A 22,820-nucleotide genomic window follows, 5' to 3' on the forward strand; every position below is an offset into this window, starting at 1 on the left:
AAAGGATGAGAAATGGGAAGGTATGAGAAGATTAATTCAGGACAGAGATACAGCGTTTGACTTGGCAAGCCCAAGCACACTTCTCTGAGACGTGGGAGGGAAGGAGAGGTGAATGCAAATGTGGTGGAGCTTTGAAGCTGGACATGAGAGCTGGTTCCCTTTGGAGGCTGTCTTCTGTTAAGTGAGAAGCCAGGCTGTGTCCTAAGAGATGGGGGCTGTGAGTGCCAGGAGAGAGGAGACATAGCAACCCACCCCTTCCTTATGTTTACTGCCTGGCATAGTTGGCATTTTTCTTTGTGTTGAGGAAAATGCTGCTATGAGCTGATTAGTAGGTGCTAAATACCCCAGTTTGTATAAAGTAGGATGGTATCTTTGCAGGGCTAATGAAATGACCAAATCAGGTTTGGGTAAGGCCACCTGGAGATCCATGTCCTTCAGCTGATGGCAGTCTTCCTGTGTATCCCAGCTATCCACAGAGACGCTTGTGAGTTCTCCCATCCCAACAGCGGCGATGCCAGAAATTTCCAGGCTCATCACATCTACCTGCTCAGCCTGTGATGGGTTGGGATTGGGACACCCCACCTGCCCTTCCAGAGGACGACTGCCTGCACCCGCCCAGTGTGCCTCCTGTTCCCTCCTCTGTGCAGTGTCAGAGCTGCTGTGCCCGGATCTGAGGAGGGGCAGTGGGAGGGGAAGGCATCCACACGACACTTGCGCTTGCCTTTTCAGCTGGAGCACGGGGTGGCGGCACCGTGTCGTTCTGCCCACCTCACCCACCGGGATGCAAACTTCCTGAGGCCAGGGCTTCTTCCTGCCACACCTTGCCACCACGTCCCTTGCCTCCCCTGGGACATGCCGTTCTCTTCTTTGTACTCGTCTGTTTGGTGTGTGAGGGGTTTTGCGTTTTGTCTTCTGCTCTGTAATTTAAAGGGATAAAACGCTCACATTTAACTTAAGCCAAAACCCAGTTTCAGTCTTTCCACCAGAAATCCCTGAGATGTGGAATTGTGGGAAGCTCCTTGGAGGCTGGCAGGATGCTGGGCTGCCCCTTTGTGGGAAGACGGCCTGCAGGCTTCAGTGGGCTGGGCTCTCCTGGCCATGGCTGCCTTGGTGGCTAACTCAGGCTGCGGTGACAGACTGGTGAGGCAGGCAGACTCTTCCCCTGATGTTTAATATAACCTGGCAGATAAAGTGGATTGTAATGAATAAATTATCTAAAACCCATTTCTATTTCTTTGTTTGAAATGAAAACATGGCCTTGAATATGTTTCTTGGAGAGAAAGAAGAGACGCTTTGATTAGGAATTCTCTGTACTTTTAGTTTTGGGTGAAGAAGAAACGAAAACAATTGGCCACAAGCTCTTGAGTGTTGCAGGCAGCCTTCAGTGTATACAGGGGGCTTTTCAGTTCTCAGCTGGTGTGGGTTGGTGCAGCCAGGATGACAGAGGAATATTCCACAGGACAACAAGCAGTGACTCTACTGTGGACGTTGTTTCTGTCCCTGCAGCCGGGGCTGTGAGGCTGCAGGCTGCCCTTTGCTGGTTTGCAGGGGCCATAATTCTGGCCTGGAGCTTGACAAACGACCCAGGACCTCTGAGATGGGAAATGAGGCCTGCATCCTGTGTTCTAATCAGTATTCGCTATCAAAGGTCATTTTCCACAGTGTGGCTTAATAGAGTTGGTTTTATATTCCCTGAGGGATACAGACTTCCAAATTGTTGCAGTCTCACTAACTGTAATGTATACAGCTCATGTTTGAAAGGAAATCGCCTCTCCTCCAAGGCAGTGGTTCTCAACCAGGGAAACTTTTCCCCTCAGTGGACACTGGGACATTTGGCAATGTCCAGCAACCTGGAGATTGTCACATCTAGGTGTGGGGGGTGGCTGGGTGGTGCTGCGGAAGATTGTGTGGTGCACAGGACAGCCCAACAAGGAGTGGCCCGGCCCCAAATGGCCCTGGTGCTGAGAGGGACAGACGCCGCTCACAGAGAAGCGACCACAGAGGCCCACATCCAAGCAGGCTTCCCAGAGCAGGCGGGGCCGGGAAAGCTGTTCTGTGGCACAGCATCCCAGTGGCTGTTACGGGGTGAAAGCCCCTCTCAGAACTAAAAGTCCTGAAGCAGAGACCAACTGGGGCCATCCATGGCCCTGTGCCATGCTGCCTCCTGGACGCACGCTAGGAGGTGGAAATGGTCCAGCCCCAGCAGGACTGGGCCACGAGGACCCTGCAGGTAACCTGGTGCTCGCCGCCCACAGATCACGGGGCATGGAGGGAGAGACTGCTAGTGCTGTCCTAGTGCAGCAGCACCTCATGGTTACGACGGATCATCTTTCTGAACTTTGCACCTCAGAAATTTAAAATGGAGATTTTGATTTTGATTTTGGCAAATGTGGAAAATAGATTTCAGCTCAAAACGCAAGACCTGAGAGCATGGTGTGTTAAAATATCTTTCATTTCATGCCACTTTGCAGCCCTGGGATCCTTGGGCTTGTACCTAGAAGGTAGTAAAGATGACAGCAGCCCCCGTTTCACTGATGGTGGCGCAGAGGACGTTGTGAGGTGGCTGTAGGGTCAGGTGGCTGTAGGGTCAGGGCTGGGCAAGTTGTATTCAGATGCTGTTCGCTAAGCCCAGAACATTATAGGAGGTAAATAAATAGCACACAGTGTTCTAGGGGTAGAAAGACGCACCCATTTCCCAGGCTGCTGCCAAAATCCTTTCTCCTGTCAGCGTGGGGGGTGACCCTGCCCAATTAAAGGGTGTCTTTTGGCCCTTCTTTCCCTCCGCAGCAGCATGGAAGTGGGTGGGGGAGGAGAGGAGTGTGCTTCCCCCACCCCTTGGGACCTGTGAGTGCAGCCTGCAAGCTCTGGCTCCAGGAGGAAGCATGCTCAAGTGCACCTCTGACCACGTCACGCTCCGAGAACGTGGACACTGCACCTCTGACCATGTCACGCTTCAAGAACGTGAACATTGCACCTCTGACCACATCACGCTCCGAGAACGTGGACGCTGCACCTCTGATCATGTCACACTCCAAGATTGTGGACATTGCACTTCTGATCACGTCATGCTCCGAGAACATGGACGCTGCACTTCCGACCGTGTTGCGCTCCAAGAACGTGGACGCTGCACTTCCGACCGTGTTGCGCTCCAAGAACGTGGACGCTGCACTTCCGACCGTGTTGCGCTCCAAGAACGTGGACGCTGCACTTCTGACCGGCTGCACTTCTGACCACATTGTGCTCCGAGAACGTGGATGCTGCACTTCTGACCGCATTGCGCTCCGAGAACATGGACGCTGCACTTCTGACCATGTTGCGCTCCGAGAACGTGGATGCTGCACTTCCGACCATGTTGCGCTCCGAGAACGTGGACGCTGCGCTTCTGACCACGTTGCCAGAATTTGGCTGCAGGACGGACTTCACTGGAAAGGAACCTGGGCAATGTGTTCAGCCACAACTGCTTTAGAAGAGAGAGAAAATCAGATATTAGCCTAGCAGTCTCTACCACACTGGGATTTAGATAATTTTCAGCTTTTTTTTTTTGTACCAGTCAAAACATCTCATGTACAAATGCAAGTATTTCTATAGGATGGATATCTAAAAGTAGTCAGAAGGAATGTGCCTTTAAAATTTTTATAAGTACTTCCCAATTGCCTTCCATACAAGCTTCATTAATTTACTTTCCCACCATTGATGGATGAGTGCCCTGCATCCTCCCACAGTGGGGCATTATTCACATTTTATCCTGCTTTCCAGTTTGCTGGATAAAAACAGAATGGATGAATGAATGGATGGGTGGATGGATGGATGGATGAATGGATGGATGGATCGATAGGTAGGTAGATAGATTCTCATTGTAATTTGCCTTTCTAATAAAGAGCATGAAACTCAGAATCATTGTTGATTCATTTTTCTTCCGTGAATTGCCTGTTTGTATGTTTTGCCTGTTTGTTTTCATTTTGTCCCTTGTTGATCTGCAGCAGAAGTTTATATAGACACATCTAAAAAATTCTCTGTCATGTACTTGTACCTCTTTTCTTCTAAAATTGCTAGTCATTGATATGTGTCTTTATTAGAATTATAGACTTTTTTATCTTACTGTATCAGTCAGTCTTAAGACTTATTAGGTTTTGTGACTTGCTTAATTAAGGCCTTTCATATGCCAAAATAAATGAAAATTTTTTTGTGCTTTTACATTGAGGTTTTCAGTCCACTCTGGGGTGTGTGTGTGTGTGTGTGTGTGTGTGTGTGTGTGTGTGTGTGTGTGTGTGTGTGTGTGTGTGTGTGTGTGTGTGTGTGTGTGTGTGTGTGTGTGTGTGTGTGTGTGTGTGTGTGTGTGTGTGTGTGTGTGTGTGTGTGTGTGTGTGTGTGTGTGTGTGTGTGTGTGTGTGTGTGTGTGTGTGTGTGTGTGATCTCAGATAGCAAAATACCAAATGGCTGGTTAGAGTTTCCAGCATCACTTATTGAATTGTTAATTCCTTCTTTGCAGATTTAAAATGCTGTCCTCATTAGAGTTACGTATGTGGGTCTATTTCTTGGCTCTTTCTGTTGATTTGTTTGTCTCCCTCACTAATACCATCCTGTAATTACCATAGATTTATAGTATCTTTAATATCTGGCAGTGTGAGTCCCTATTCATTATTCTTTATTAATTTTTTTTTTTTTACTCTTGTGCTTTTTTTTTCTGTACTATATAATCATCTTGTTAAATTCCATGAATGGAAAAAAACCCAGAAAGTGTTTTGATTAGGCTTGTACTGACTTTCTGGATTCATTAGGCAAGAATTGACATCTCTAGATCCTTCAGCGGGTTTATTTACAGACAGCATTTCCAGGTGTTCTGTTATAGAGCAGTGATTATAAACAGTCCACCAAACGCGGACAGTTTTAACAACATGTTCGGCAGAGCACAGGTAGAGTGGGGTCCTGCCCATGATGTACGTGTCTCCACACACCCCAAACACACCTGCACTGTTGGTATACTGTATCATCACATCTGAGATATAACTTACGTCTGAGATGTAGTTTATGTCTGAAATGTAACTTTTGTCTGCTTCTTTGCTGTGCACGGACAAAGGTTCTGCAGGCTGCCTGCATGCCATACTTCCCCAGGCTTTGCTTGATCTGGCCTTCTGTCCCTTTCCTCTTGAGTTATAAACAATCTATAGGCAGTACCAGCGGTAGGATATGTGGCTTAGCTGCTAAGAAATAACTCACTTTTGCTGTGACTTTGATTTTTGCCAATTTCTGGGAATTTGATTTCTGCCACAGCTTCACTACTTATACTCTTGATGTCCAAGGAAAGGTAAATAATGAATGTGTTCTGTGGAGAAGAATTCTTTAAAAATGTTAGCTTTGCGTGCGAATTGTAAGTGTTTCTCAAGTGAGATGAGAACATTCTTCTCTGTATTTACCAGAATCACTAGTGTCTGTTCAGGTGCTGAACAGTACAGTGTGTTCGGAAAAATGTTTCACTTAGCAAATTAGTGTTAGTAGGTTATTGTTCTGTGATTGAAATAAATTTATACAGCCAAACCCACTTATACTCCTTAAGTATGATCTTTCAAAAGTCATCTCAATGACAAAGTGCTTATGGACCTCTCTGAAATTAAAGGGACAGTGGCATGCAAATTGGAGGACCCGGCCAACTCTTAGAGCTCCCCTCCCTTGTAAATGATGTGTGTGTTGTGTTATATAAACCCAGAGATGTGACAGAGTAAAAGGACAAATGGAGACATGGAGTGAAGAGCACATGTGTGAGACAGCTGTGGGTCCATGGAGGGAGGCCCCACGGTGGGAACTGAGACAGCTGTGCGTCCATGGAGGGAGGCCCCGCAGTGGGAACTGAGACAGCTCTGGTTCCATGGAGGGAGGTCCCGCAGTGGGAACTGAGCTGTGGGGTCCATGGAGGGAGGCCCAGCGGTGGAAACTGAGACAAGTTTAAGGAGTTGACCAGCAGCTGAACCCAGCGACAGCTGCAGAGGAGCCTGGGGCTAGGGATAATGACTTTGGCAGCCACCTGGTGCGGGCGCTACTGGAGTAAAGCAGCATCTGAGGAGATGTGGAGAAGTTCAGTTTGATGGGTTTTGTTTTTGTTTTTTGAGACTGAGTCTCGCTCTGTCACCCAGGCTGGAGTGCAGTGGCGCAATCTTGGCTCACTGTAACCTTCGCCTCCCGGGTTCAAGTGATTCTCCTGCCTCAGCCTCCCAAGTAGCTGGATTTACAGGTGCCCTTCACCACGTCTGGCTAATTTTGTATTTTTCGTAGAGACTGGGTTTCACCATGTTGGCCAGGCTGGTCTTGAACTCCTGACCTCAGGTGATCTGCCCACCTCGGCCTCCCAAAGTGCCGGGATTCAGGTGTGAGCCACTGCGCCTGGCCAGTTTGCTGTTTTTTATAGTTTTTTATAAAGGCTAACTCAGCATCTCTCCAGCAACCAGGCTCAATGTGTGTACCTTTTGTAATGTGCAGTACTCACCAGCAGCCCACATTCCTGAGATGCACATGTAACGAGCGCACTTTGTGTGTTTCCTAGAACTACACGCAGTACATCCCTCTGTCCATATATGACCTGCAGACGTGGATGGGCAGCCCGTCGATCTTCGTCTACGACTGCTCCAATGCTGGCTTGATCGTCAAGTCCTTCAAGCAGTTCGCACTACAGCGGGAGCAGGAGCTGGAGGTGAGCGCTCTGGTGCTTGGAGAGCGGTGCTGGGTTTGGTTTTGTTTTCCCTGGGGGTGGGGTTTGTGTGGGGAGGTTGGGAGGTGTTGGACATCCTCTGAATGGAGCAGGGCTCAGAATGCCAAGGGCAGGATGGCATATTCAATGCTGTTGAGCTAGGGAGGCACTCAGCACACTTTATTTTTGAAACATAATCTTGTTCTGTTGCCCAGGCTGGAGTGCTGTGGTGCTGTCTCCAGTCACTGCAACGTCTGTCACCTGAGCCCAAGCAATCTTCCCTTCTCAGCCTCCTGAGTAGCTGAGACTACAGGTGCACGCCCTGCCACCATGCCTAGCTAATTTTTGTAGTTTTTGTAGAGGTGGGATTTTGCCATGTTTCTTAGGCTGGTCTCAAACTCCTGGGCTCAAGCAATGCGTGTGCCTCAGCCTGCAAAGTTCTGGGATTACAGGCTTGAGCACTGAGCCCGGCCCAGTACAAACCTACAAACTTATTTTTACATCTCATTTTACTCAGTGTCATTTTTAATCCAAACATTAATCGATAACATTCATAGGGTCGATTTGTGCCCCAGCAGTCTCTGCCTCCAAGACAAATGTGAAAATAAAGCAGACACATTTATTTTAGGAGAAATGGACCCACAGCTTCAGTTCCACGGTCTTCAGTTCCACCAGTGCCTTTGTTACTGCTCCAGTTTCTTTTTCTGTTGTGTTAAAAAAAAAAAAAAAAAAAAATCGCTGGTAACCGCTAAGCTAAAATGATAGAAAACAGCTGCTATTGGTAGCGCCCACTTTAAAAAGCAGAAAGCCTGTGCGCCGCTCTGATAATGAAGAGACATTTTGCTTGGTTGTTTTAATTAATATTTGATGTTTGAATTAAACAGTGAATTCTGAGGACAAATTGAAGAGGCAGTTTCAATTAAGAGGCCTCCATCTTGTGGCCTGCACAAGAGTGTCAGAATGAAATATTCTGCAGCCTCAAGGGGGTCATGAGTTCTGACTGGTTGCAGTATAGGAAATTCTCAATTTAGGAGCAAAAATGATCTTGAGTATGTTTCCTCAAGCCTTTTTGAGTATATTCAATTTTAATGTATTATGTTTTCACATTTCATCAGAGAAAAATGCTGAAATAATCAGTAACAAAATTTGAAATTCTCTTTGGTAGATTTTCACATTAACGTGTACAGTTGAATATTTTATAATTATTAATTCTTTATGTGGAACACCGCAAAAGAGTGACTGATAAGTATAATGTGCTTTGTCCATGAAAAAGGGTCCACATGCAATAAGTTTGTTTTGTTTTCTATGATAAGGCAAAGAAAGATCAAGGTTTGTATCATCAAATTTTTCCCTTGCTTTTAGGCATTTCATCTTGGTTTACCCAGGGGATAGGTTATCTAATGAGCATTAAGAAACTCAAAGCATTGAGAGGTAATTTATTTTTCCTTGCATCAAGTAATAAATATTGCAAAAAAAAAAGGGGTGTTTTTTTACATTTATAATATGTAAATAAAAATGCCAAAGAATCCTGCCTAAGTTCTACACCAGATTTATGGGCTGGAGAGTGGTTAAGGGAAAGACCAATACATCAGCCTTAGTTAATTAAAACATGTTAAATAGAGACCCGCTCCCCTTTCAGCAGAAGACCAGCACCTCCAGCTCCTGCATAATATCAAATGTTTGCCTTCCAGCGCTTTGAGCATGTGCTCCGGCAGTGTTGTGTGTGCTCTCTGTGTGTTGCCAGGGATTAATCAGCCTAAGACACTGTTCATTTCATCAAGTGTCACAGAAAAGATTCCCATGCATCTTTTTTAGGGGAAAAAAAATGTTTAACTGACTCATTCCACATGAAAGAGATCAGATGAAAAATATGTTAACTGAGTTGGCAAATAGATGGCATGGCAATGCGATACCGTATGTCTTTAATTAGCTCTGATTTTTATCTTCGTTCTTTTCTTTAATTACAATGTAGATCAGTCTTGTGTGTTTCTATTACACTTACTATTATTGGCTATTGTTCACTTGGTCTCTTATGTAAACAGTGGAAATTAAAATGATAAAATTAGCTCCTAGCTAATAGCTTAATGTTCATTTTAGTAATTTGACTATCTGCTAGAGAAACAGCAATCCTGTGTAGCCTGTTAGGGTTTTTCTTTTAAAATATTCTTTGCTTCTTTACAGCTGGTCAAATTCTTTGTAAATTTATAATATGTTTTAATACTTTTTATTGTATAACATGTGAGCTGAAAGAAATTGACAGGTGAATGATTTATTCCAGGGTTTAAAAAATAAACAATTGATTAAATGTAATGCAAGAAAATGGTTATTTGGACCAGAAAGCCTCCAAATAATAAACATTAACACAAATATGAGTGACATAAATTTTAAGAGATGATGATCAGCTTTCATATTCTTAGTGGCACAATGCTTGTCCCGGGACCAGGAGGTTTATTTATTGTTTACTTCTCTCTCAGAGGAGTGCTGTAGGTAGAGTAGAAGACGACTTCATCAAAGCACAGATACAGTATTGCACACACTTCAAACCATCAGAGCCAGAAAATGACATATTTGTCATTCAGTAATCCTTCTTATATTTTTCATTGTGTCATATTTCTTTGTAGTTTAAAAATTAAGGATAATATTCAAGTCTCTCCGCTTTCAGTCTTCTTTTATAAATAAGTATATTTTACCAAATTAGTATATGCTGTGGTTTGAAAAATCGAATAATACAGAAGGTTTATGATGAATAAAATAGTCCCTGGCCCCACACTTTCTCTGCTGAGAATCTATGACCAAAGGGGCACCTCCTTTCCCTGTTTCCATTTCTAGTTCTTCTGGAGGGTGTCTCCTTCTCTGTAGATGACATGCTGAGACCACTGCTTCTTGATTTGTCAATTTAAGATTATCAGTGGGCTTTGTCTTAGGGTACAAACCAAGAACAGAGCTGCCATTAAGTTCTGTTTAAAGAAAGGAGAAACGATGTGGAAGCCTGTTAGCAAAGAAGTCGATTACATGTAGATTACGTGCTGGTTTAAATTGCTATGTGTTATTTGTATTCAATAGTGAATTCTAAAGAGAAAATTCTAGATTGAAGAGGCTGCGTCACTCACGACGCCTTCTGGCTTTCCCTTTTATTCACTCTATTTGTTTTCTCTATACTTTGTAACCTTTGTGGTTTTAAGTAATATCCTTATGCTTTTATTTCTAGTTTTATCAGTAATAGCTCATTTCTTCCATTTTCAAGGCTCTTAGCTTCCTTGTACTTTCTTCTGCCTTTTTTCTTTTACAGCTTCTGTTATCTGCACTTTTTGCGATTGTCTTTCGTTCTCTGACCATGATTAACACCTCTGTGCTTGAGTGGAGATTGATTCTATAGGAAGACAAGCATTAAACCTTGTTACCTGATTATGGCCACATAAATATTGCTCGCTCAGTGGCTAGAGTACTGTGATTTCCATTTTTATAACTGTTTTCGTTTGTTTGCTTTTCCTGGACATTTTGTCTTTTCTTCTTGAATTATCTATCGTTACCACTTCCTCCACTGATAGATCCGCAAGGAGAGCGGCAGAGCACGGAAGGCGCCCTCTCCCCTCACATCTTTCAAGCTCTCCTGCCTCGCTCAGCCGATCGTGCCTGTGGCCTGTTCCCCGGCGTCAGCTGGCCCTTTGTAACTCCGGGATCCGTCCCTGTGTCTAGATCCCACTTCTTCCCCTCTCTTGATTTTCTCCTTTGTTCTCCTAGAGGAAATCCTCAAGCACTACCCTAAGAAAGGATGTTTGGCAGTCTGAGACCATCAGTATTTGAGGCAGTGGAAGTAATGAAAAATCTCATTACTGGGTTTTAAACAAATAGCAGTTTGTCTTTTTCACTAATAAGATCTCTGAGGCAAATGATTGACTTTTCAGCAGTGCCACCGGGGACCAGGCATCCTTAGCTGGCTGGCTTTATCCTCGTGGTTGCAATATGCCCACCACATCTGCAGGTGTTTCATCTGCTTGGGAGGCAGGAGGAAATGGGGAAGGGGCAGTGCTGGCCACAGCTGTCTCTTTTATAAGGAAGAACAGCCCGTCCTCTGTATCTGTGGCTTCCACATCCTTGGAGTCAACTAACTGTGGCTCCAAGACATTCGGGAAAAAAAATTGCACTGTACTGAACATGTACACTTCTTCTCACCATTGTTCCCTAAACAGTACAGTATAACAACTATGTTTACAGCATTCACATGGTAGTAGATGTTACAAGTAATCTAGAAATGATTTGAAGTACACCGAAGTCTGTGTGTAGGTTATATGCGAGCACCACACCATTTTATATCTGTGCATTGGCAGATTTTGGCATCCGTGGGGGTCTAGGAACCAATGCCCTGTGGATATTGAGGGATGACTGCAACAAGCAGACTTCGCTTTAGACCGAGTTGGCCAGAGCCAGGTCACGCAGCACCCCAGCTGTGGTTGAGGGGTGACTAAAGGGAGTGGACTTGGGGGTGGCTGTGAGATGATCCGATGAGGACCATCGGCCACATTGCCTGGGTAATGTCATCATTCTAACCACATCCGTCATCGATAGTGTAGATATGGAATTTTAGGCAATTTTCACTCTTTCAGTGGTAGCCCTGTTACTCCTTGCAGTGGATGAGTAGATGTTCTTGATAAGTCTGCCACCTCCATCCAGATAAATGCCATAAGAGGAATATTTATAGTCATCGTACACAGTATATGTATTGACTGAGTTGGAGAGAGAGAAAAAAAGAGAATTCAAATTTTTTTAAACAACTTTTATCTTGGATACTAAATCCTTAGCCTGTAGACTAGAAAGGAAGGTGAAGTCTTAAAGAAACAGATGCTCTTGGAAACGGAGCCCATGAAGTCTTGTCCATCAGTTTCTTCTAGTGGGTATTTCTCAAGGGCAATCACAACTCACCGTCACTGAAGACGGCAGTCAAGCCCAGAGTCAAATCTAGGCGAGTTTCTCTTCTTTTTAATGGGAGGCCGGTAGTGAGTTGGGCAGGCGGTAAAGACAATAATGCCTTTCTTCTGCTGGGACAGCGTGGGCTCCACTGCCCCGGTAAGTCTCATTCTGTATGTAGCCATCTGCGTTTGGTTTAGGGCCGGAGCATAGGCAAGTTCTTGGTGGGAGCCATGGAAATAGCCTGAGAATGACTTCCTGGAGAACAGGTTGCTGTGTGTCAGGAGAGTCTTGTATGAAAGTTCAGCCCTGGCCTGTGCGGCGGCTCACGCCCGTCATCCCAGCACTTTGGGAGGCCGAGGTGGGCAGATGGCTTGAGTCCAGGAGTTCGAGACCAGCCTGGGCAGCATAGCGAAACCCCATCTCTACAAAAAATACAAAAGTTAGCCAGCTGTAGTGGCACACACATGTCATCCCAGCTACTCTGGAGACCAAGGTGGAAGGGTCGCTTGAGCTTAGAGCTGGAGGCTGCAGTGAGTCTTGATTGTGCCACTGCACTTCAGCCTGGGCAATAGAGTGAGACCCCATCTCTTAAAAAAAAAAAAAAAAGTTTAGTCCATGGATCATGGGCACAATTCACTTCTCCACTATTCCCCCACACGCTACAGGGCTTTTCTCAGGATGCTTCCGAGTAAATCGTGTTTGTGTGGTGTCTCTAAACACGATTGTGTGGTCCAGTCCTGCCACCCCTAGCAGTACACTCCCAAAGCACAGAAACCTGTCAGACGGTCACTCACTGCCACAGCGAGAAGCTTGCTTGGGTCCACAGCATCCCCAAGGCTGCAGTGACTTAACCACCCTCCGCCGCCACCAATATGAAAACCTATACTTAAACTGATAGATGATACATTGGCCTCCTGCATTGATCCCCATAGCTAAATTTTATGTCAAATAAATATTGTAATTCTGCCAAAAATGACTAACGTCTAGAATCTTCAAGTTTCCTCAAAAATATTAAATGCGTATCTCACAGATCTAAGGTACTCATGTTCTGAAATCTTCATCATTTCTTTGCTACTCTTGTAGACAGGCACACTGCATGGCTGGCATGGGATTCTGCAGCAAAAGGCAATTCTCCTGCTGAAGGTTGTGGTTGTAGTGGTTGCTGAATACCATCAGTTAGTTCTTTGGGTACCTCTCAACAGGTGTGTTTCTTAATCACTGTTTCCTAAATTGGAATTTTTGTGTGTGAGTTTGCAAATCTTCTCCGCGCACCTGCCATTGTCATGGCATTTGTGATTCAGAGGAGGGATCCGCGGTGCCGATTCCACAGGAGCTCAGGCTCGCCTGTATTTCTCTTTCAAGCAATGATTTTCATAAGTGTTTTCCCCTGTAATCTCATAGTTTGTCATTTGTAGGCAGTAGGGACATGAGCTGACATGTGTTATGTCACAACTTTGTTTGTCATATTTAAGAATGAAGAGAAGCTGCCCATCACTGCGTGTCTGTGGCAGGAAGCATTGGTCAGAGGGCCTTGCTCGATGGGAAGTAGGGGGCGCTGGCTGCTGCACTGGGGACTCACTGATGCCCCCATGCCGAGGTCTTTATTTCTCTGGGCTCTAAATGACTACACTAACTGCCTTTAATTTTCCCCAGATATGTCAGTAACTCTCTTTAGAGGAAAAAAACCCACCACCAGCCTGAGTGCTTTCTGGTGGGGGCAGTGGTGGAGGATCATTGCAGAACACCTGGCTTCAGGCACGCAGGTGAGACGCCAGCTGTCCTGATGGCAGGTCTTCAGGTAATCTGTGCCTTCCAGCCCGCACCACTCCAGGCTTGGGCATGGGGGCTGCCTTCCCACTTCCCTTCTCTGCATGTGCTCTGGACACTTTCAGTTCCTCTTTTTAACAAAAGTTGGCCAAAGTCATATTTGCATACCTTATACTTTATTTATAGTAAGCTGTAAGAACCCATACTTATGAAGGTTTTCAAAACATTAGAGTATCTGCTCCTTGGTGTTAAGAAATGTGTAATGTAGTTGAAGCACATATATTCATTCTTTTTTTTTCTTTTTTTTTTTATTATTATTATACTCTAAGTTTTAGGGTACATGTGCACAATGTGCAGGTTAGTTACATATGTATACATGTGCCATGCTGGTGTGCTGCACCCATTAACTCATCATTTAGCATTAGGTATATCTCCTAATGCTATTCCTCCCCCCTCCCCCCACCCCACAACAGTCCCCAGAGTGTGATGTTCCCCTTCCTGTGTCATTCTTTCTCTCTCTCTTTTTCTCCCCCACCCCCCACACACTCACTCCACCACCCACACACTCACTCCACCACCACAACAATGACCGAAGAGAACTGCATTTTTCATTTAGCAGAAATGCTGCCATTTCCACCGTCTATAGCAGAAGGGGAGTTCATCCAAAACATACAGTAGAAACCCCTTTAATTGGAATCCACAGAACGGCCATCCCCAAAGCCCCGCTGGGGAGAATGAAGCTGCTGTGAGAGGTTAAGAGGATGGTGGGGCAGGGCTGGCCCTTGGAGTGGACTGGCGAGGTGACTTGCCAACCAGAAAGGAAATAGGTCACGGGAGAAATAGGGGGAGACACAGGCCCATGGAGGATGAGGTCCACGCCTGCCAGTGGGTGCTGGGAGGGCAGCTCCGGGGGGAGCAGGCAGCAGGAGATGCCCAGCCCGGCCCCGTGTACCTGGAGGTCCTCGGCCTGTGGACACCCTCGCCTTTGGTTTGTGTGACATTTCACAGTTGGTGGGACATTTGTGCCGTTTCATCCGTCTTTAGTCTGCGCAGCTGAGCTGAATGTGGCCGCCAAAGCTTTTGCTGCTTCTCTGTGCCATGCATCATCCCTTTCTGTGGTTTGCACGGGGAGATAAAGGTCTTTTCTGTTGGCATCTTTCGCAACTCCCAGTCCTAGAATTTGGAGGCTTCAGTAAAAAGAAAAGTGATTTCTCTGCATAAAAAATTTAAGAACCCTTTTACCGCTGATGATCTTAAATGAAATTCACAGACACAGCAAAGTGTGTCATTAGCACAGGCAACTTCCAGGGTGCAACTGAAGTTCTCCTTTCTTCACAAACGCTTCCCCCAGCCTGAAATCTTCCTCAGCTGACTGCATGCAGCAATCTCCTACACAGCGGCCTTGACAATCATGTGTTGTCTTGTAGCCTCTCTTCTATTGTCGTAAGCTTACTTTACATTTGTTATGTAAACCTGTCAAGAATGCCTCACGTTAAATTGATACTCAGGAAGGATCTATAGATTTGGCTTGATAAATACATATTTGAAAAAACTACCTTTAGTGGTCTTCTTTAGATGTATCTGTGATGCATTAAATATATTTGATCTTTAATTGATTTGTATGAAATGTGACAAGAAACAAAGAAAACTTGATTAACCATAATTCATGAAAATGATATATTGTTTGCAGTTGTCATAAAACTGGGAGCTTTCCCAAAATTCTTAGAGTTTAACCTTTTTTTTTTTTCCTAATTTCATCTAATTTAAAGTATTGTCTGAAATTGCTTGATATTCTGGACCACAGATGATGGTCAGCACATGGGATGCAGACTGGGGCACTGTGATCCCAGCAGGACCCATCTGCCTGGCCCTGCTTGCTGTCGCAGGAACACCTCTGCACCCACCACGGAGGCCGAGGGGCTCACCCTGCCCCGACACTGAGGCCGAGGGGCTCACCCTGCCCCGACACTGAGGCCGAGGGGCTCACCCTGCCCCGACACTGAGGCCGAGGGGCTCACCCTGCCCCGACACTGAGGCCGAGGGGCTCACCCTGCCCCGACACTGAGGCCGAGGGGCTCACCCTGCCCCGACACTGAGGTAGGTGTCTTTCACAAAGGATCCTGGTGGCACAGGGCACTGGAGCATCTGGCTGAAGGTGGAGCCTCATGAGAGGAGAGGGGCAAGTGGAAAGTAAGTGCTTTCACTGAACACCGAGGTCAGAAACACGGAAGACGTCTTCATTCTCACCCATCTTCTCCAGCATCACACGATAAGCCCGTCTGTGCAGAAGGCAAGGGCAGAAAACAGGCGTAGACATCAGAAAAGAAGTTAGGCCATCTTTTCTTGAAGATGAAGTGATCACCTGTGTTGAAATGTCAGCCGTTAAGTATCAGTGGGATTTACGGAACACGCCCTCCAGCAGCAGCCGATACACACACTTTTCCAGTGTCCATGGAACATTCATCAAGGTCAGTCATATCCTGGGTCATAAAATAAACCTCAACAAGTTTTAAACAACACAGAGTGTTGTTTAAACACAATAAACACAAGAGAAAAAACTATGGAAAATATTAAACAACTTATTTCTAAATAATGGGTCAGAAGCCTCAAGGGAAATTTAAAAAAATACATAGAATTAGATGAAAATGAATATACAACATATCTGTATTTATAGGATGCAGATAAAGCAGTATTGAAAGAGAAATTTATAGCACTAAAATGCTTATGTTAGAAAAGAAGAAAGATATCAAATTATTGATATAAATTCCTACCTCAAGAAATTGGAAGAGTAAAATAAACTGAAAGCAGCCAGAAGAAAGGAAATGGTAAAGAACAGAAATCACTGAAATTGAAAACAGAAAAACAATAGAGAAATATTGAAAGCTGATTCTCAGAAAAAATCAATAAAATGGATAAATTCTTAGCAATACTAACAAAATAGAAAAATCAAGAGGGAGATGGGAAAATCTCTATAGATCCTGCAGCCATTTAAATAATAATGAACAACTTTACACTCTTAAATTCAACAACTTAGAGGAAACGGACCAATTCCTCAAAAACCCCCAGCTACCAAAATTCAACCAATTGAATATTCTGAGTATTATCTGTTCAGCAATAGATAATCTGAATAGTCTTAGAATCATGAAAGAAATTGAATTTGTCATTTAAAATTGTCTGAAACATAAATCTCCAGGCATACATGGTTTCACTGGAGACTATTGCCAAACATTTAAAAAGAACAAGCAGAACACTAGTTTTGCACAAGCTCTTCCAGAAGATAGAAGGGTTGGGAACACATTTCAGCCCATTTTATGAGGCCGTTATTATCCTAATGCCAAAACCAGACACACCGTTCAAAAAGAAAATAAAAAACAGCAAACCAATATCTGTCACAAACTTAGATGCCGAAATCCTCAAAACAATAATAGCAAATCAGTACTAGCAATTTATAAAAGGAATTATATGCTGTGACTTAGTGAGTTTTTTTTACAGGTGTAGAAGTCTAGCTCAATGTTTAAAAATTAATTAATGTACTTCATACCAACAGACTAAAGATGAAAAATCATACGATCCTACCAATTGATGCAGAAAACTCTTTCGCCAAAACCCAACACTTATTCATGAGAGAGAGAGAAAAAAAACTTGCAGTAAACTAAGAATAGAGAAGAACTTCAATTTGATTTTTTAAAAAATCTGTAAAAACCTACAGCCATCCTTTTACTTACTGGTAAAAGATTGAATGTTTCCCCCTTAAAATTGGAAGCAAGGCAAGGATATCCATTCTTATCACTGTTATTCAACAGAAGTACTGGAAGTTCTAGCCAGTGCAGTAAGACAAGAAAAAGACATCATTGGTTATCAGGGAAACGCAAATCAAAACTACAGTGAGGTGCTACCTCGCACCACTAGGGTGGCAGCAATAAGACAGATGGGTAATAACAAGTGTTGGTGAGGATGTGGAGAGATTGGAATCCTTGCGCACTGCTGGTGGGAATGTAAAATGATACGGCTGCTTCAGAAAATAGTCTGGCAAGGTTCTCAAGATGTGACACGAGGATCTCCCCGTGACCCAGCAGGAGTGTGGCAGGCACTCTAGAATAGCGCTTGGCCCACGCTGGGCACTCACATGACCCCTGCTGGCTTGGCTAATGAGCAGAGTAAAAAGACTCCACCCTGGCAGTGTGGGGGCCTTCCGATTGGAGGGTGTTGCTGGTGTGGGGGCCCTCCAGGTGGAGGGCAGTGCAGGAGGCCGTGGCAGGCAGTGGCAGTGTTTGGACTAAGGTGGTAGATGTTGGCCAGGCAGATGTTTGCATCTGGGGTTCATTGTGAAGGAAGAGTGATTCGCTCTGGATTAGGTGGGGACGTAAGCAAAAGGAGTTAAAGGCAACGCCAGTGTTTTTGGCCTGGGTGGAATGGAGCGGCTGTCTCCCGAGCCAGGAGGACCATGAGGCTGGAGGCTGGATGGAGGTCTTGGGGTGCAGGACACAAGAGCTCTGCTCAGGCAACGTGGGGTGTGGGGTCCCATCAGAGATGTTTGTTCAGCATCTCTTGTAAATTAGGAAGGGTGACGGCATACAGCAGCACACAAGTGGACAAACCCTGGCTCTGCTTTCCTGAGAATGCATCAGAAGGTTGTCGGTGTCATCCTGGAACAGACAGTGGCTGAAGCCACGGGATGGTGACGAGCCCCCATGTGGTTCTTGTGGCTGGAGAGGAGAGGCCAGTCGAGGCCTGTGCTCGGTGGTGTGTGTTGAGTCTGGGAAAAGGAGAGGCACTGACAGACCAGACCAGAGTAGTAGCTGGGGAGTTGGAGAGAAACCAGGCACTCATGGCATCATGAAGTCAGGAAAGCCTTCTAGAAGTAGGGACAGTTAGCTGATTGCTGTGCTGCTGAGCGGCTCACACGATGAGGACTGAGGATGGATTGTTGTATTTGTGGACACGGGGCCATTGCTGGACTTAACAAAAGCAGTGTCAGTGCAGGGTGGTGGGCTCTCATGTGATTCTAAACTGTTCGACAGAGGGTGGGCGATGCCATGTGGAAGCTCCTGAGGGAGGTTTGTTTTCTTCACATGGACGTTAGGAGAGCATGTGTTTGTGCTAATGGGAGTAACCTGGCAGAGAGGGAAAAGCTGATGTGTGGGAGGGAGAGAGAGCTCATGCTCATGAGGGTGGCCCTTAAGTAGGTGTGAAGGGAACAGGATCCATTACACGAGGGGAGGAGCTGGCTGGAGGCGGAGCGTGGACAGTGGTCATTCCAGAGGGGGATGGCAGCACATGCGTGCAGAGGCCAGGTTTGGAGGAAGGATGCAGACGCACAGCACAATCAAGTTTAGGAGGAGCAGGTACACACACACACATACACGTATATAAGCACATGCACATACAGACATGTACACGTACACATGCACATAGACAACATATGCACACATGTACATATCTACTCACCTACATTTACATACATATATGCACACACATAGACATATATGCATATAGACATGCATAGATGCCACACACGTGTACACACGCACACATATACACATACATGTCCACACATACACACATGCACGTACACATACAGTCATATACACAGAGACACACAGAGACACCATAGACACACCCACACACATATACACATGCATGTGCACACATACATATATGCACATAAACATGCACACACATGCACACACACATGCACATGTATACATGTGCATACACATGCACACACCTATATACACGTACATACATGCCCACCTATACATACATAAACATACACATATACACGTGCACACAGAAACATGGACATATACACACATGCACACATATACACACAGGTACATGCTCATACATACACACATGCACATCTACACACTCACCTATACACACACACACACACACACACAGCTTTTGGTGCCATGCTGCAGCACATTCCTAGTGCTTCACATACGTTCCTTTCTAATTGGTGTTTGTTTTGGAAGGTGGAGTGAGTACATGTGTCTGCATCCGGCCTTATTAGTTTGTCCTTTGCGCACTGGGAATAACACCTACTTTATGCTCAGCTCTTACTAGTGTCTCCAGCTTTCCCTCTCCTCCTTGTTAACAGAGTTGGAACCCTTCCCGTCTTCCCGTCTCTCTCCTGAAATCAGCCAAGGCTCTGTCTCTTATGACTCAGTTCATTAGAGAAGTAAGCAGAAACACAGCAGCTGATGATGAACAAGATGTTTCCGGGGGTGAAGGCACCCATCTGGCAGGGGGCAGGGCCCTCTTGCAGGTTCCGCCGTGCAGAGAAGAAGCCACAGGGACCAAGGGAGGCCAGAAGGAGATGTCTAACCTGAGCCGTAGAACGTAAGAAGTTGCCAGCATAAAGGCAGGTAGGAAAGGCATGTCAGTGACAGAGGCAGGAGGAGAGGTCAGGACACGTGATCCACTTGTGTAGGGAGCTCCAGCAGCGCGCTCGGAGTGCTGGGCATTGCCAGGTCTGGAAGAGGTCATCAGTTCTTGGGAAAGGTGCCTGCATGGGCTAGAAATCATGGAACAAATCGTAAAGCCAAGTAGTGCTTTAAACCCAGATGCTCCTTTTATAACTCACTTTGCTGCTTTGCCCTCGGCAGCAAGGGTTGAGTGCACAGCCCTGGCTACCAGCAGAGCCCTGGCTACTAGCATAGTCCTGGCTACTAGCACAGCCCTGGCTACTAGCAGAGCCCTGGCTACCAGCACTGTCCTGGTTACTAGCAGAGCCCTGGCTACTAACACTGTCCTGGTTACTAGCACAGCCCTGGCTACTAGCACAGCCCTTGCTACTAGCACAGCCCTGGCTTCTAGCAGAGCCCTGGTTACTAGCATAGTCCTGGTTACTAGCACAGCCCTGGTTACTAGCACAGCCCTGGCTACTAGCACAGCCCTGGCTTCTAGCAGAGCCCTGGTTACTAGCACAGTCCTGGCTACTAGACACCTCTGCTAGAGACTGTCCAAAGAATATGCCATGAGTTAGCTCTTTCTCCCCCTCCTGCCACTGGTCAGCTAAGCCTTTCCCCTAAAAATCACTTCTTGATATAGAGGGTGAAAAATTTCCAGTATCTCCTTTAGTTGACTATGAGAGAAATTAGTGTAATTTCTAATTGACCATCTTCACAGGGTTGTAGAATGATCACAGGGCATTTAGAATTGTGGGTCGCTAATAGCTAAGTGGCTTTGAAATAATGAATGCTTCATTTGGGGGAACTCGGGGTAACTGTGACAAACCATTGTTATGAAGGGGCTCTAGCTGGCCTTGGAAGGGCAGGCTTGAGGCTTCTCCACGTCCTTGGAAGTCTCCATCCACCAGAAGGAGCTCCTTCTGCTTTCAGCCTGGATGTGATAGTTACCAGTAATAGGCGCAACTTGGTTTTTAAATTAAAATCTAATATTTGATATACACAATTATATCAACAATATATTAAAAATATGATTTCTGCTTTGCATCTGCTGTTTTTGGTACACTGTGTGTCACATGATAGATGCCACATTAATATCTTTGACTATTAATAGAGTTGGATAAGTAATACACTGACTCCTTTAGCAGTCTCAGCCTTTCTTTGAACTTTGCAAAGATGGCCATTGTAATTAGGTGTTGTTGAATTGAGAATAAAAATTACTTTAAGGCAGAACTGGAAGTGTTACCGAGGAGATGTTATTTTCAGAAATTACTTGGTAAAGACTCCTCTGGAGTTGTTAGTACCATATCTCATTATAAAGATGCCTCTTATATGTATTTGAGAAGGGAAAGAAGCAGCCCAGTATTGACGTTTTATTTAGAAAATGTGAGGCTGGGCGCAGTGGCTCACGCCTGTAATCCCAGCACTTTGGGAGGCCAAGGTGAGGCAGCCTGAGGTTGGGAGTTTGAGACCAGCCTGGCCAACATTGGTGAAACCCAGTCTCTACTAAAAATATAAAATTATCCGGATGCGGTGGCGCATGCCTGTAATCCCAGCTACTTGAGAGGCTGAGGCAGGAGAATTGCTTGAACCCGGGAGGTGGAGGTTGCAATGAGCTGAGATCGTGCCATTGCACTCCAGCCTAGGCGACAAGAGCAAACTTCCATCTCAAAAAAAAAAAAAAGTGCCATGCAGGTGATTCCCACTGCCCCCACAGCAGTGCTTTCTGCAGGTGATCCCCACTGCCCCCACAGCAGTGCTTTCTGCAGGTGATCCTCACTGCCCCCACAGCAGTGCTGTCTGCAGGGAGCGGACAGCAGGCCTGGGGTGTGCTGCCTGCTTACTTCATGAACTGCGCGTGCACTGACTCCACGTTACCCACACGTGGGGGCAATGCAGCAGATGTCTTTTTTGGATCCGGTTGCTGTGTATCGCATCGCAAGACTTTTCTGGATCCTTCCCAAATCCTCCAGAAGACTCTGGAGAGCATTGAAAGATGAGAATCTTTCTTGTGTTTCAGTCCCCAGGCTCCCCGGGAGAAACCCCTTTGGGTACACGTTCAGCTTGGGCTTGCTCTTCGGGAAAATCATGACTGGAATTGGTCACTTTTAGGCCTGGGCACTGTTCACAAGCTTGGCCAATCACAAGTACTCAGCCTTACATGCAGGCCTGTTTCTGAAAGATAGTTTCAATTACGGGGTCAATATCTTAGATAAATGCAAAACCAAAACAGCGTATAGGAAATAACTCATCTGTTCAAATAGTTGTTTTTTTTTTTTCCCCCCTTGGGTTAGCAACCCTGAAGAAGAATGTTCATTGGCAGAACCCTTTGGCTTGAATGTCAGGATGTTTTTAAAAATGCTGTTTGTTCTGGCCAGGTGCGGTGGCTCAGGCCTGTAACCCCAGAACTTTGGGAGGCCGAGGCAGGCGGCTTACTTGAGGTCAGGAATTCGAGACCAGCCTGGCCAACGTGGTGAAACCCCGTCCCTACTAAAATACAAAAATTCGCTGGGTGTGGTGGCGCACACCTGTGATCCCACCTACTCAGGAAGGTGAGGCAGGTGAATCGCTTGAACCCGGAGGTGGAGGTTGCAGTGAGCCAAGATTGCGCCACTGCACTCCAGCCTAGGTGACAAAGCAAGACTCCCTCTCAAAAACAAAAACAAAACCTATTGGTTCTAATACCCCTAAAGCAAAGAGCTCTCCTGTGTACTCGTCCATGCACCCAGAAGTGTGGTGGGAAAGAAGGAATTCAGCATGCTTCCTCCTGAGCTTGGCAGACAGGTACCAGGTGAGTGGAGCACTGTCATTGCCTGTCACCTGCTGTTGGAACGTCTGCAGCCAGAGGGCATGTCTTGTCTATACATCAGCGTACTTTGGGGGGCTTCTTAAGTAGGTGGGGTTTCTGTCAATGATCACACTGAATCGGGAAATGAAGTTTCTAGTAGGCATATTTGGGATAAAGCTCTTTCTATATCTACCACAGAATGCTTCCAGTGTCCAGTGCGCTCCAGGAGGCGTTGGACCAAGCGCCCGTGCATCTCAGGGTGCAG

At 45.7% G+C, this 22,820-nt stretch overlaps 1 protein-coding gene across 3 annotated transcripts in view; it reads left to right on the forward strand.

Moving 5' to 3' along the window:
• RPTOR (regulatory associated protein of MTOR complex 1) overlaps positions 1-22,820 on the forward strand; it is a 420,173-nt gene that overhangs the window by 181,382 nt on the left and 215,971 nt on the right. For 2 of the 3 annotated variants that reach the window (XM_054458563.2, XM_054458567.2), the window contains one exon: positions 6,536-6,682. The exons of the other annotated variant lie outside the window; for it this stretch is intronic. In XM_054458563.2, coding sequence (XP_054314538.1) covers positions 6,536-6,682 — 147 coding nt within the window. The remainder of the gene's footprint in view (positions 1-6,535; positions 6,683-22,820) is intronic. 3 annotated transcript variants of the gene reach the window in all.

Source organism: Pongo pygmaeus, chromosome 19 (genome assembly GCF_028885625.2).
Source record: "Pongo pygmaeus isolate AG05252 chromosome 19, NHGRI_mPonPyg2-v2.0_pri, whole genome shotgun sequence".
Lineage (NCBI taxonomy): Eukaryota > Metazoa > Chordata > Mammalia > Primates > Hominidae > Pongo > Pongo pygmaeus.